Consider the following 15,060-nt stretch of genomic DNA (forward strand, 5'->3'; position numbering starts at 1 on the left):
TGCAGATAAGTCGGTATGGTTAAAAAGTGGCAGGAGTACAGGGGCAGAGCAGAGTCTAAAAGCAACAAGGAAAGAACATACATGAAGAAAATAAAACAAATAAAAGAAATAAAATAAATAATAATAGAGTATAAAAGATGAATACTGCGACATCCTTGCTTTATGTGCAACCCACATTTATTTTAGAAGTTTTAGTACCACCTCATATTTGTAACTTTGTGTGCATGAATCATCAAACTGTTACATTTACAGGCCAAGACAGCAGTAACAACGTTTGTTTCATTCAGACTTGTTACACAGAGGACATTGTGTTCCTTCGACTTATTCCCAGCCCACTCATTCACTCTGTGCACCCTCTCAGTTAATCCCCTAACCTCTGACCTGTACCCACACTGCTCAGTCCTCTGTTACTGTACTCCAACCTCCCACCTACACTGGACAACACCCACCTGTTGTGTCATGAAACTAAAAAGAAAGGAGATTTAAAAATATATCATGTGGAGAGATTGCGTGCGTGTATTTATGTGCCAGAGAAAGAACAGAAAGGAGGCAAAAATAAGGTTTCCATGGAAACTAAAGTGTTTTGTCTAATTGGCAATAACACCTTAAAGAAATCCGAAATAAGAAGCAGCATGGCTATGGCTGACACTGTACTGCCACACTCTTTTTATGTATTCATGCTTTTTATTTATTTACAGAGAGTGATGGTGTTCAATCTGTCAGATGTGACAAGTACAAAAATGGTTTTGGCTGCAGTAGCAGCCGCTTCTCTCTTTTGCCTATTTGTGGAATGAACGGTTATCAGAAGCAATAGTATTTTAGCACACAGGTAGGACATGTACACACATGCACACACAAAATCAAACATCAACCAGGCTGCCAAAGGAAAATCCCTCTTTTCATAAGAGCTGTTTACATGGGCTGGACTAAAAGGGCTGCACGTATTCACATGTCATCTCAGACCTCCCAGCGTGTGTTCTCACTCGTCACATTCTTTTAGGGTTGTTATCAGTTAATCTGACATAATTTTCCCAATTAATCCATGAATTATTTAGTCTATAAAATGTCAAAATCATATACATAAGGAACAAATATTTTATCATCTTATCTGAGAGACTGCAAACAACATATTTTACTGTTACTTTGAGTTGTTTTTCTTTACATTTTTTGCAGTTCTAGATTATTTGGAATAACATAGATTTAATTTCCTAACCCTAACCCTTACTTGACAAATCAAGGTTTTAGTAATTCCAAAAGGACATAAACACAAATCCGTGCTCTGTAACATGTGTTTTAATGTCACTGAAATAAGTGATGCGCTAACCACTTCCCTTAAAATGGGACTGAATGTGAATGATGTTCAGCAATGAACTGATCCGATCCCTGTTCAGCCTATTTGATATGTATATAGTATGTTTACTTTACTGCAAGATATTACCTCTTCTGAGAAACTGAATCAAACCTTTAACAAAGTATACTCATTGAATCAACTTGTTAGAGCACGGTTGTTATTTGACTGCTGTTGGTGGTGACAGGACAGAGGTGGATAAAGCAGAGATCTTAACAATTACTCTCTTCCACCTCTCTTCAGAAGACTCATCAGAGCTGTCAGTGCAAGTAATTTATGTCATCTAAAAATACAATATGCAATATTGCACTTGTGTCATAAAAAAGATTATTCAGTCAATTTTGGACAGTAAGTATATGTCTTTAATGGATAATGTTATTTTTTACATTTTTGTTATCGTTAACAAAGCTCATGAATTAAGGATTCTCACCACTACACTGACATGTTTCAACTTTACAAAAATATAGACACTTTACTAGTTTGCATGTCCTACATGTCCTAATCCCAAGGCAAAGTCCAAATGTTTGTGTTTTCAGTAATAAATGGCTATTTATGGCCATAGTTTGGTCAAGTGAAGGAGTCACTGACGTGAAAGTCAAAGTTGTCTTTGTCACTCAAGTACATGTAGATATACAGCACATACACTCAGTGCCAGAATATTATGTAAACTGTGCAAAATCTAACGCTGTTCAAGTCCAACAATAATGCACCAGGAGACCAGCAAACCCTTTGGTGCCACACAGTCTATATAAACACATTGTAAAATGTAAAATGCCTTAGAGACACCTCCAAGTCTCTACAGGAATTTTGTAGGATTATAATCGTCTTCACTTGTGTTATTTGGATGTCAGTGCAAGTATCTGAGTGGGCTAAATTATACAATCCACATCTCCACACTCTGGGGAAAACAATAGCATATATAAATAGGAATATAATCAGAGCTCTCTCTCTCTCTCTCTTTCTATCTCTCTCTCCCACACAGACACACATACTCACACACACACACACACACACACACACACACACACACTGTACACACGCGCACACACACACACTGGCACAGATCGGGGCAGATGCACTACCAGCAGGCAGGAGCAACTTCGTTCAGCTACTATGGAGCAACAAGACAAAGCTCACACTAGAGACATGTACAAGTTTGTGCAACATAAAACTGGGAACAGATTCATGAAAAAGGTCTAATAAACAGAAAGGAGAAAGAAGCAAAGAAGAGAGGCAAGGACGACATCTACAGCAAACCTACTCAGATATCTTTTTATGAGGATGAAGCCATTGTTAGTCTTGAAGTGATTTTGTCTTCAGTAACATAAAGGTGAGTGTTTATATTTAATCATTTGCATTTCATTTTGTGAAATCTGTTAGGTACTCAAAGGAAGATTGTAACAAATAAGTTTTGAGCAACTAAAGGAATTTTTATTTTGTGGTAATCAAGAATTACTATAGACTCCAGGTTGTTTGATTTCCTGACTCAGGTCAAAATCTTCAGCCACGTCAGTGAGCCCTGCAGCAGCTGTCAGTCTGAATTCTGTCTAACCAACAAACTTCTCAGAAAATGCAATCCATACTTAAACAATACATTCACATGGCTGAGTAAGTCAAAAGTAAAAAATGTGGGGAATGTAAACAGTAAAGCCAAAATCATTGTCAAGGGTAGTTCTCAGCCCTCTCACTCTCAGCTGCCGTCGATTTTTCCTGCAGGGTATGGATTGATTTTCAGCACTGGACAGCTACTGTTGCCTTGATGCAACAAACACACATCACAGCTGCTGCTTAGTTTTCAAACTTCCCTGTCGTAACTTCTGGGAAACTGTGTGAACCATTAACATTTAAGACTTCCTCCTGTAGTGATGCATGTGCGACAGTGGGAATTATCTACAGTGTGCTTTTGTGATTTGGTTTAACACAATTACCACATTTGGATGGATACTCATGACCCAGATTAACAACATGAGTAAGTACACCTACTGAAAAGATTTTTGTAAATTGAATATATATTTTATATCTAAAATAAATATAAAAATGTATTTAACATAACAACTGTGATTAATTTATAGGAGTGCAGTGTATTTCAAGTATTTAGTTGAGAAGTCAAATCAGCAACAAGTCTCATTGTTTTTATATTAATGTTGATTTTGTGATATCTGTAATGTGTGTGTGTGTGTGTGTGTGTGTGTGTGTGTGTGTGTGTGTGTGTGTGTGTGTGTGTGTAGGATGACTGAAGTCCTTCTAGTTAAAATAAGCACGTGCCTGTTATGCACTCAAGCCCCTATTTTTGCCTCTCTGTAGGACTAGGACACTGAGTGTGCTCATTGCTTTCCTCAGGGACATGTGGGCTCTTTTTAAATGTTACTTTTATGAGAATGTCTTGTTCATTGGTACAGTAAAGAAAAATTAAGAGAATTCCATTTAAAAACATGACATGACCACACAGAAGAAATAAAACAGACAATGTTAATGCTCAGTGTAGCCTTACATGTTCTTTACAACAGTCACACCCTCTGACGTCATAATCTCATCAACTGTATTTTTTTCCAACACTCTGTCTAATGTGAAAACACCTGTTTTCTGCAAGGTTTTCTTTTCTTTTCTTTTTTTTCTTTCAGTCTTTCTTTTTTCTTTCTTTCTTTCTTCTTTGTTTCTTTCTTTCTTTTTCTTTCTGCCCCCCTTCTGTCCCCTCTAACGTCATCAGATCTTAGATTACACAAAAGAGTTAAAACCAGGTCATGGTGAAACTACCATTCATCTTTCATGTTGTTGATTGGATTGGGAGATTAAGGGATATACACTCACCAGCTACTTCATGAGGTACAACTTGCAAGTACCAGGTTGGACCCACTTTTGCCTTTAAAACTTGATTAATTCTTCTTAACATAGATTCAAGAAGGTACAGGAAGCAATCCTTAGATATTTTGGTCAATATTGACTGGTAGCATCACGCAGCTGCTGCAGATTTCTTCAGCTGCACCTCCATTATGTCAATTTCTAATTGCAACCCATCCCTAAGCTGTTGCATTCGACTGAGATCTGGTGACTGTGGAGGCCAGTTGAGCACGGTTACTCATTGTCATGCTAAAGCAACCAGTTTCAGATAATTTTAGCTTTGTCACATGGCACGTTATCCTGCTGGAATTGGGCATAAAGGGATGGACGTGGTTAGTAGACTTTTTATGATGCTCAATTTGTTCTAAGGTGCCCAAAGTATGTCAAGAAAACATCCCCCATACATTACACCACCATAAGCTTGAACCGTTGATGCAAGGCAGGATAAAAAATATGCTTTCATATTGTTTATGCCAATCGCTGACGCCACCATAACTGTTCTTAGATGACAGGAGTGGCACCAAGTGTGGTCGTTTGCTGCTGTAGCCCATCTGCTTCAAGGTTCAGTACGTTGTGGTTGTTATCTGAATTACTGTTGCCTTTTTATGAGCTCAAACTAGTCTGGCCATTCTTCTTTGATATCTTTCATCAACAATCCAATTTTACCCAGAGAACTGTCGCTCACTGGATATTTTCTCTTTTTCAGACCATTTCCTGTAAACCCTAGAGATGGTTGTGTGTGAAAATCCCAGTAGATCAGCAGTTTCTGAAATACCACAAAACAAGCCACTTCAAATCACCTTTCTTCCTCATTTTTTTGCTCGGTTTGAACATGATAATGAAGCTGATTCGCTAATAAAGTGGCCCTTGAGTGCAGTGAATAGGTATTTTACAGGCGTGTCCTCAATCTTTTTCTTTGCATGGAATTAGGCTGTATATGTCACTTTGGTTTCTTTTATGTTCTTTTAGCTATGTCAGACAGGAGCTTTTTACTTAGAGTGTCTAACACACTGGTGGTAATAATAATAATCTTTATTTGTACAGCGATGCACTGTCAGTTTATCTCTTTCTCTCACATGATAAATTACCCTCCCACACACACAAACACAGCAAATCAGCCCCACAGAGCGAGGAGAAATGTTCCTATGGAGACCGTTAATACACTATGATCAACCATTAATTATTGCAACTCTTGTCCAGGGCCCCTGTCAGCTGAGAGAAAAGACATCAACCAGGTGTAAACTGACAACACTTGTGTTAAAGATGTTATTTAAGTTTGACTTAAGCACACAGTTAGGTAATTTATATTTTATTTGCCAGATTTACCTCATATTTCTAATTTGCATCAATAGAGAACAAAACATTTATTTTTAATTTTATGCTTTCAGTTCTTTGGAATTTAGTCACATAAATTATTTAAATCCAAACAAAGCCGGTAAAGTGAATATGTTTCATAAGGGAGGCAAGAAGCAAATAATGGGTTAGGGCTTTGATGAGTCAATGCACAGCATGACACCAGTGAAAGGTAGTGCAAACCAGTTTAATGATCCAGCTCCATGTACACATGCAAAATTGTTGTTGTTTTTTTAATTTTTTAATTTTTCAGTGGAGGCGTAATTTTTTAAGAATTATTGTGGCTAGTGTTCTAGCCACAATACAATCCCAAACAATCCCAATTCTTACTGCCTTTTGTTGAGTTTTCTCAGTTGTCATGGAGACAGATCTGTTGACATGATGTCACCATTATATATTTAGGACTTCATCAATGTGGGCCCAAAATCTAAATTGGAGTTCAGATTGTTTTGACTATTTCAAAGGTCAAGACAAAGCTTTGGTACCTGATAGTTTTTTGCTGTTGTGTAAAAGTCTATAATTTCTAAACAGGTTTTTGTTTTATTGTCTACCTGATGGTCATCATGGCAACAACACCAAACACTATGATATCGTTAGATATTTCTTCTAATTAGAATATTTTAATTAATACATCCTTAACACTCACATCAAATAGTAAATGTACAATAAACTTCACAATAGGAGCACTATTTTTATTAATGTTTTTAATAGAATTTGGAGTTGTGTTTACATTACTATAAAGTAACAAACATAAAGTCAAACACCTATATCCCCTTTCTTCTCAAATGGGAACTATCTCTTTAGTGAGCTTTTGAAAAAACATGTGCACATGTTATCTAAACTCTTTTGATAATCTAATCAAAAGATCAGCCAATCAGAGGCCAGTTTTTAACATCTGTCCATGGTGTTATAGGAAAAGAGCTCTGGAGGCATTGCACACAGCCATTATGACACCAAATCCCATCAAAATGTCTTATCACATGTGTTTACAGTATGTGCGTGTTTCCCTGTTTGTAGCTGTGCTTGTGTTTATATAAATGTGGAAGCTTTTGAAATGCTGTTGTCATAAAATTCAAGACAATTGATTTCTTTCATGTAAGGCGACCTGTCCTGTCAACTTATTCATGTCAGCCAAAGGGATTCATGTACAGTAAAACAAAGACCAGTAATGCCCTTTACTATTGCATGCGATTGCTGGTTATGCAACCTTGCGCTTTTTCATTCTCCTGGTACCCAGCTTGCTGACATAATAAGTCGAGTGAAATCACCCTCCAACCTTGTCATCAGGCCAAACAGTAAATCAATTGTTCCTCTAACAGTAGATTAACACTGATTCATCTCTTTTTAGACCTTTGTCCCATCCAATGTCTGTCTGGTTTTCCACCCCTAGTTGGCCTGAAGGTCCCTAAAGCTAACCACTGGCAAGCACCTAATCAATAAGCTTTCATTACACAAAACTGTCTGGCCTGTTCTGTGCATTAGGGCAGGGACATATCTTTCTCTTTGATTCTTGTGATTTTTAGTCCATTGATGGAAATGTGGGACATTTACCCCAAGTCCTTTGCCCAGACTTAAAAATCTCAACAGCTATGCTAATGAATGGACTTGCATAAAAGTTTGTACATTTATAAGTCCCAATTAATGTATCCTGTGTACTTCCTCTGACTTTTTCTTTAGTACCACCATGATGATATTATTTGACTGCCAATATTAACATGTTAGCCTGCTATCATTAGCATTTAGCTCAAAGCATTGTTGTGACTCAGAGCTCCTGCCAACTCTTTGTCTTGTTAATTTTTTGTGATTGCAGGAATTAATCATCAAACTCATTTATTGATACTTCTGCTTTAGAGAAAATCCAGTGCCTTTACACCTGGAAAATATTAGAATTTAGAATTTATTGATCCTCTTTGTTCCCTTCATTCACAGAAAATGTTTGGTAAGAAGGCAGTGCTGCTAGTAAATACCACACAGACCTGAGCTCATACTGCTTCCCGGTCCAGCAACAGTACTTTAATGGTTGGAACTGCCCGCCCCAACCTATATTACTGCCCTCGCAGACAGAGTCTGATGATCACTGGTGCCATGGGAGCAGTGCGAGTCAACAGGTGAGACAGCATGGCAAATAAAACAATAGCATCAATGGTTTATGCAGTGTTGAAAGAAATATTAATATTACTTTTGTCATGGATTTTCCAGTCAAGTAACTCAGTAACCGATCTGTAACTGATCGCACCAGTGTAGGTCTGTCAAGCTTTGGATTTCTCCACGTTGAAACAGTATGAAACAGTATGCATAGGGAAATACTGGGGGCAATTTAGGGGCAAAGAGTGATTTGTGAAGTGTATATTCTTCTCCTGCATTAAAACAAAAGAGCAAAAGTGTAAAAATAAACTAATCTCTGTGGTTTAGGACCACATAATTTAACTGCTTTTATTTGTTTGTGTGTACAAAAAAAGGGGGGTTGGGGTAATGCTAGCCGCTTTGTCGTGCTCTTTCTCTGGATTTGGAAAAGTTTACATCGTTTACATACAATATTCAAGAAAGGATTAGATGTTTGGCCAACCCACTAGTTCTCAGAGCCCAACATGATGCATGTTTGAAAATAACAACTAACATGTAAGCTAATAAATTAAACAGAATTGTATTTTTTATAAAATTACACTCTGGTGTTACATTTTACCTTAGCATACACTGTAACAAATAGCCTGTTCAATTTAATTCATTTTAATTAATAGTAATTACCTGGGAAAAGTGTTGTCAACAAGGCACTTAAATACTGTAAAACGGATTACAGTACACAACTGGATATATTTTACAGTGTTTTATTGTATTTAAAATCACAGCAATATATTGTTTTCTTACAGATAAACAATAATTAATAGTAGTCTAGTTTACAACATTATCTTGGATTCTATTAAAATTACAGAAATTACCTGGCAACTAAAGTTGGCAGTAAATAGCTGGCCATATTTCACAAAACAATATGTTGCTGTAAAATGTTTTTAGAGATAATTTTTGCTTTTTATATTAGCAACTTTTACAACGACACCTTAGTGCAAAAGTAATCCAAAATCTGCATTGCAAAAAACTTTGACTAAAAGTCAATAGTTTTACGTAGCTTCAGGAACCTGAGATATAAGACTCCTCATCTTTTGCACAGTATATGACCTATGTTCAAAGCCATTAAAGTCAACTTGGCTAAAGAGAAAAGAGACAGAACATTGACTGTTGTGTTGTTTTTATGCACTTTCCCACTTCTCATCCTGACCCACTTTGCCATCTTGGAACCCCTGGTTGCAATGGTTCCAATAAAACATTGGACAATCCCAAAATTACATAAAAAGAAAATGAATGACAAAACTGATCACAGTAATTCTACATGAGAGCAAAATCCATACGGTTATACAAGACAAACTAATCATTTGCCCTTACAAAATGAAAATTGGGCTGTACAAGCTGAAGCAGGACATAGCTCTGCAATACAGACTAATACAATGGAAATGTGGGGTTCGTAACAGTTAAAGGGATAATGTGAATTTCTTGTCACAAGACTGCATGAGTTACTAACCAATAGTGATGTAGTTTTATCATCCTAAACTCTGGTTGGCTATTTCTCAACCAGGCCCAGCTTGGAAGGACAACAGCAGCATCAAATAATTGCACCAACATACCATTTTTAGTAATCATTACTAAAAATATTGTTGTCACGTTTTAAATGTCCTTCAGCAGTTGACCTAGTTTGCTGCTGCTGTTGTTGATGTGACGATGTTACAAAATTACCTTTTTAAAAACTGATCTGTCTACTTAATATCCCGATGAACACCCATATATAACCCTTATACAAATGTAGAACAAGTCTATTTCAGGCCAAATCGAATCAAAAACTTTTACCTCGATAATTCACCAAATAGCTCAAATTGTTGTTTGTGTGTTTCTGCAGAACTAATGTTCTACCATCGTAATATAAGGAAGTAGTTCTGCACCTTTTTTCAAATCAAACAAATCCCAGTAAAGAGATTTTGACTCCCTAAATGAGCAGAGTTTAAATGTTTATCTCCATTTTAAAATATGTGTCACTTAATTTACAGCTGGTTAAATTGTTGTTGTTTTTTTAAATATGTGACTAAGCATAAAGCTGAACTTTAACACGCAGTGTCAGGAGCTGTGGAGCCACTGTCATGTTAACTAAAGCAGGGACAATGTGACACTAAACAGTTTAACTGCAACTGAAATAAAAGTTACATAGCAACCAAAATAACACACAAGGAGTTAGTTTGTACAGTACTAGCCGGTGGAGTAAAGGATGGCGAGGCTGTGGTGGACTCGGATCTCTGGCTGGTGTCTGCAGGTCGGACTGTAGCTGTGGCAGGCTGGAGGCTTCTGCTGCTCACACGGTCCAGGCTCCTCTGTCTTATAAATGTAAATTTCGCTGTGCTCAGTCACGTCTGTCAACACAGACCGTATCACACCGAGCTATTTTTAGCTTTAGACAGTAGCTAATAACACTAATTACACCAAAGCTGTGCTAACGTCGCTAGCATGCTAACGCGCTAATTAGCATTCTAACCCTCAAAAACTGCAGGGAATTGCTACAATATCGCAAATGTACACATGTCGTTACCTTTCTTGAAATTGCAATAAGGTATAAACTAGGTAGTATTACTTTGAAATGATCCAAATGTATGGAGGTATTTACAAACGGCATTAGTAAATAATGTTCCCTTTGCCCTGTTACTAACAAAACCGCATTTTCACTCTGCAGTGTTGCTGCGGTCTTTGCAGCTTAGCTAAAATAATGGGAAATTAAACTCAATCATACAATCGAGACAATTGTGATCTCACCAAAGAAATGAACTCAAATAGCAACTGCTTTTGTTCCTTGTTCAAATTCAACCTCCAAAATCAACAGTATTCAGATGTATTGTGCATCATCCACAGACAAGATACAACTTGCCTGTTATTGTACAATATGTTATTGTGAAATTGTTTTTTTTACCCATGATTCATTGCCATATACAGTTAAACTTTGTAAAATGACAGAAGTTATTGTACATTGTTACTGTAGAAATTACAGCAATTTGTTGCAGTCTTTTAATAACACTAGGATTAAATAGGTTTAATCTACTAGAACAGTGCTTTATTATTTCCATTTCTTCTACAAGGATCATTAACTAAGTAGGAAACAGATCTTTTGCCTGGAACACACAGCTCTAGGCTCAGTCGTTGACACAATAGGGTGTATGTAACCTTTATTGTGTGTATTGTGTGTAAGAATATGTTTACAAAATTCTTCTTTTGCAGTTGGATTGTCAATTGGAACCTTCAAAAATTTAGCCTAATTAATTGGACATTTAATTTCTGCAGCCAATTTTACATAATTTAGTTCGCTAGCTGATAAAATCTGCCAATGACAATTGACAGTTGTCACCCTCAAATGAGGCTCCTGCTTTGGGCTATTTTTGGAAAGTAAGGATCCATCATTTCAGATTTACCATGGAGTTAAAATTACATACAGTATATGCCACTTGAAATCTTGACAGCCATAGCAACAGTGACTAAGGAGAGAAGGGATTATCCAACAGTCATTTCTCCTGAACTCACTCTTTTCTTTTGTGTTCTTCCAGATACAGCATCGTTTCCACAGATGAAGATGCCCTGAAGATCTCCAGCCTGGGCCTCAATGGCCACAGTCCTTTGACTCAGCAGACATTATCGGGGGCCTGTATGCGTGGTGAGGAAGGAGGAGGTGGGGGAGAGTGCTCAGCAAGTGATGAAGGAAGAGCAGCTTTGTCACTGAGGTTGACGAATGATCCTATTGGCCGCAGCAGCTGCCGGGCTTCACCTTCATGTCGTCTGGGCCTGGAATTGGGCACCGGCCGCCTTCGCAGCCGCTTTGTGAAGAAGAACGGCCAGTGCAATGTAGTGTTTAACAACATGGAAGATAAGCCACGCCGATACCTGGCTGACATTTTCACCACCTGTGTGGACATACGCTGGCGCTACCTGTTGCTCATCTTTACCACCACCTTCCTTCTTTCTTGGCTGCTCTTTGGTTTTATCTTCTGGGGAGTGGCACTCGCTCATGGAGACTTTGACCTTCGCATCCCTGTGAAGGGCGGGAACCCTCGGAGTACTGTAGAGGATGCAAAAGATGAATGGCGGCCATGCATTCTCCACATCCAGGGATTCATTGGGGCATTCCTCTTCTCCATAGAGACTCAGACCACTATTGGATATGGCTTTCGGTGTGTCACAGAAGAGTGCCCAGTCGCTGTGGTGACTGTGGTGGTTCAGTCCATTGTGGGCTGCATTATTGACTCCTTCATGATCGGCACCATCATGGCAAAGATGGTGCGGCCTAAAAAGCGGGCACAGACCTTGCTTTTCTCACATAATGCTGTCATTGCACTGCGAGATGGCAAGCTTTGCCTCATGTGGCGTCTAGGGAACATGCGCAAGAGCCACATTGTCGAGGCTCATGTGCGTGCTCAGCTTATTAAGCCACATGTGACAGCGGAGGGCGAGTACCTACCTTTAGAACAAACAGACATTGATGTTGGCTATGACAACGGGGTGGATCGGCTCTTTCTGGTGTCACCGCTGGTGGTGGTTCATGAGATCAACAAGGAAAGTCCTCTCTATAACCTGAGCCGCAACGACCTGCAGAAGGAGGACTTTGAAATTGTGGTCATTCTGGAGGGGATGGTGGAGGCCACAGCCATGACCACTCAGGCACGTAGCTCCTACTTGGCAAAGGAGATCCTATGGGGCCACCGCTTTGAAACTGTGGTTTTTGAGAAGGGTGACAGGTACCATGTGGACTACTCCCGATTCCATAGGACCTATGAAGTGCCATCTACGCCTCACTGCAGTGCCAGGGAACTGAGCCAGATCACAGGTCATGGCGGGGAATCTTCATCTTCTAGCTCAAGTTACTCCCAGTCTGCATCACTGTTTGCCCCGAGGGCAGCCCGTCATCTACTTGGCCCTCACTCCCCCAGCGCTTTCTGCTATGAGAATGAGGTAGCTTTGTGCTGTGGGGATGATGAGGATGATGAGGATGTGAAAAAGGAGACAGGCAGCCGGAACATTAGAGGTGACAGAGAGTTAAAGATGAGAGATGAAATTCATTTGGGTTTCAAGGAGACATTTGTGGAGGAGCAGACAGTGGAGATGTTGTGTGTTCTGGACACAGAGAATCAAATCAGCCTTGAAAGACTACAGCCCACCCTACCTTTATACATCAGCAGAGAGTCAGGAGTTTAATCAATAATGGCTGCCCCTCCGTATGTTTCCTCTCCTTGTGTCCATCCAACCAAAGTATTGAACCAGTGTAGAAATAAAAGATGGAGGACACAATTTCTACTATACATCCAGGGAGAGAGAGGGATGTTTTTGCAGCTGTCACTAACTTCATTCAGCTTCAGCTCATAACTTGGTCCGGTTTCAGGTTTTGTACACTCAAAAAAATTAAGGCATGTGTCTGATTTGCAAACAAGAAATATGTTTGGGTAATATGAGCAACTGATGTTAAATTATTTATGCTTGTTCATTGTATCACTATAACATGTTTAAAGCAAGTTGTGTTTACTTGATTTGATCAGAAGACGAATGGATGCACCTTCATATTCTTTTGAGTGTACACTGTGAGTTGGAACATCAGCATCTGTAAAACGCACAGCTCATCTACTTTGCAACAAGGTCACCAGGTAATCATCTCCAATCAAGAGGTTTCTGGAAAAATTTTTTGCAACTTGTTTTATTCAATGTGAACTGTTTATGACCTGCCTTTAAGTCTGTTCTTGATTTCCATTTTTTGTAAATATGGTTTCTTTTTGTTTTAACTGAACGATTATACACCACAGACAGTTGTACAGCAAGATCTTCTTTATTTCAAGGAAGCATGACACAAATTCACATCTTTTTGTGCAAAAATAAAGTAATTCTGTATTTTGAACTTCTGTCTTCCTGCCTAAGTTCGGTTATTTTTAACATGTGATAAATAAGCTATCTTGATTTTCAAGATGATTACAGTTTATTCCATGATAGAAAACAAGTTAAAATAAATAAAATTATGAACCATGAAAACAGTAAATAATATGTTAGTCTAACATGTACAGATGGAGAACAAGCACTTTATTCTTACTTGTATCAGTAGATACAAACTCATTGCAACAGTGTGTTGTTTTGTATGAACAAAGCACCTAATAAAAAAAACAGTCTGTACTGTTAACACTTTTGTTTTTGTTGAGTTCCTCTTGCTCCTTTCTTCTTGGGACATTTCCAGAGCTGTTTGGCTTACTGTTGAGTAAGTAAATAAATAGTAAATAAAAAATGAATATTTGGTTGTATCAAGGCTGTGACTCACTGACATATACAAATAGTTGATTTATCCTTTGGATAGGCTTTTTTTAAGGCTTTTACTGCAGCATCCTTCAGTTGTTGTTTGTTTTGTTCTTTTCTCCTAATTTCTTCTTCCTAAGGGTGTAAAACATTCCACAATTTCCACCTGACGAAGTCCTTTTTTAAGTTGGCAGTGTGGTTTAAATCATTGTCTTGATGCATGGTAAGCCTCTTCTCTCCTCCATCACTTTAGTGGAGGTTCATCTTGGTCGCATAAGTTCATAAAACCTTGTGGCTCATCTCTGTACATTTTTGCTAATTTTAACCTGGCTTTCTTGTTCCTCTGATCAGGGATTTGGCTCTTAAGTTTGTATAACCATTGGATTCTTACACCTTTACCTCTGCTCTGTGGAGGTTGTTGGTGATTTCACTGACTGTTGTTTACGGGGTTTTGTTCACAGCTCTCACAGTGTTTCTCTCATCAGATGTTGTTATTTTCCATGTCTGACCAGAGCTATAATTGTTGCTCAGTACATATTTCTTCTAATAGTTTTTCCCTCTTTTCTCAGATTCAAAGTGACTATTGTACCACAGACAGCTGACTAGTCTTCTTGTTTATCTATCCTCTTTTAACAAAAATCCAGTCTGCATAGGTGAAACCAAAGTAATTTAGAGTTATTTACTGTTTGAACAATCAGTCTCATGGGACATACCCTGGGAAAAAAGAAGCACCTGTCCATTATGTTCAAGTACTTTGCTCACTTAAAATGTGGGTCATTGGATATAAAATGTGTTATGTTGTATATAGTTTAAGATGAGTCAGTGTAAATAACATCAAATAAAAGCCGAAATGCTATTAGCCATCATTTAATATTACATTAAAATATCTGAATTGTACAGCAAATGAATTAGCCTTTCTGTTAATTTCATTCATTGCATTTACATTCACATATCATTGTGGCTTTTCATCTAAAGCCACCATAAGATCTCCACGGGTTTTCAGTGCAACATCTCTGATGGAGTGTAACAATCAAACAGGCTACATGCAAATTTAACACAGAAAGGCTACAGCCAGCTGGGGCATTTAAGACAGAGACCTTCTATCTTTTAGGCAGCAGTGCTAACCACTCCACTACAGTGCTGACCTAAATAATATGATATAGAAATATATTATC

At 38.2% G+C, this 15,060-nt stretch overlaps 1 protein-coding gene across 2 annotated transcripts; it reads left to right on the forward strand.

Moving 5' to 3' along the window:
- The first annotated feature begins 2,412 nt into the window (after positions 1 to 2,412).
- LOC137124411 (ATP-sensitive inward rectifier potassium channel 12-like) lies at positions 2,413 to 14,743 on the forward strand. Of its 2 annotated transcripts, XM_067499314.1 has the most exons (3): positions 2,413 to 2,678; positions 7,469 to 7,647; positions 11,167 to 14,743. In XM_067499314.1, exons 2-3 carry the CDS (start codon positions 7,556 to 7,558, stop codon positions 12,806 to 12,808), a joined length of 1,734 nt encoding a protein of 577 aa, XP_067355415.1. In that variant the 5' UTR covers positions 2,413 to 2,678; positions 7,469 to 7,555; the 3' UTR covers positions 12,809 to 14,743. The 2 variants fall into 2 exon arrangements, with proteins under 2 accessions (XP_067355415.1, XP_067355416.1); XM_067499315.1 differs by lacking the exon at positions 7,469 to 7,647.
- Positions 14,744 to 15,060: the final 317 nt, after the last annotated feature.

The sequence above is a fragment of the Channa argus genome, chromosome 3, assembly GCF_033026475.1.
Source record: "Channa argus isolate prfri chromosome 3, Channa argus male v1.0, whole genome shotgun sequence".
Taxonomy (NCBI): domain Eukaryota; kingdom Metazoa; phylum Chordata; class Actinopteri; order Anabantiformes; family Channidae; genus Channa; species Channa argus.

Coding starts and splice junctions, on each gene's coding strand:
- LOC137124411 (XM_067499314.1), top strand. CDS start 7,556: ATGGTTGGAACTGCCCGCCCCAACCTATATTACTGCCCTCGCAGACAG. Junction 7,648..11,166: donor GGAGCAGTGCGAGTCAACAG/GTGAGACAGCAT, acceptor GTGTTCTTCCAG/ATACAGCATCGTTTCCACAG.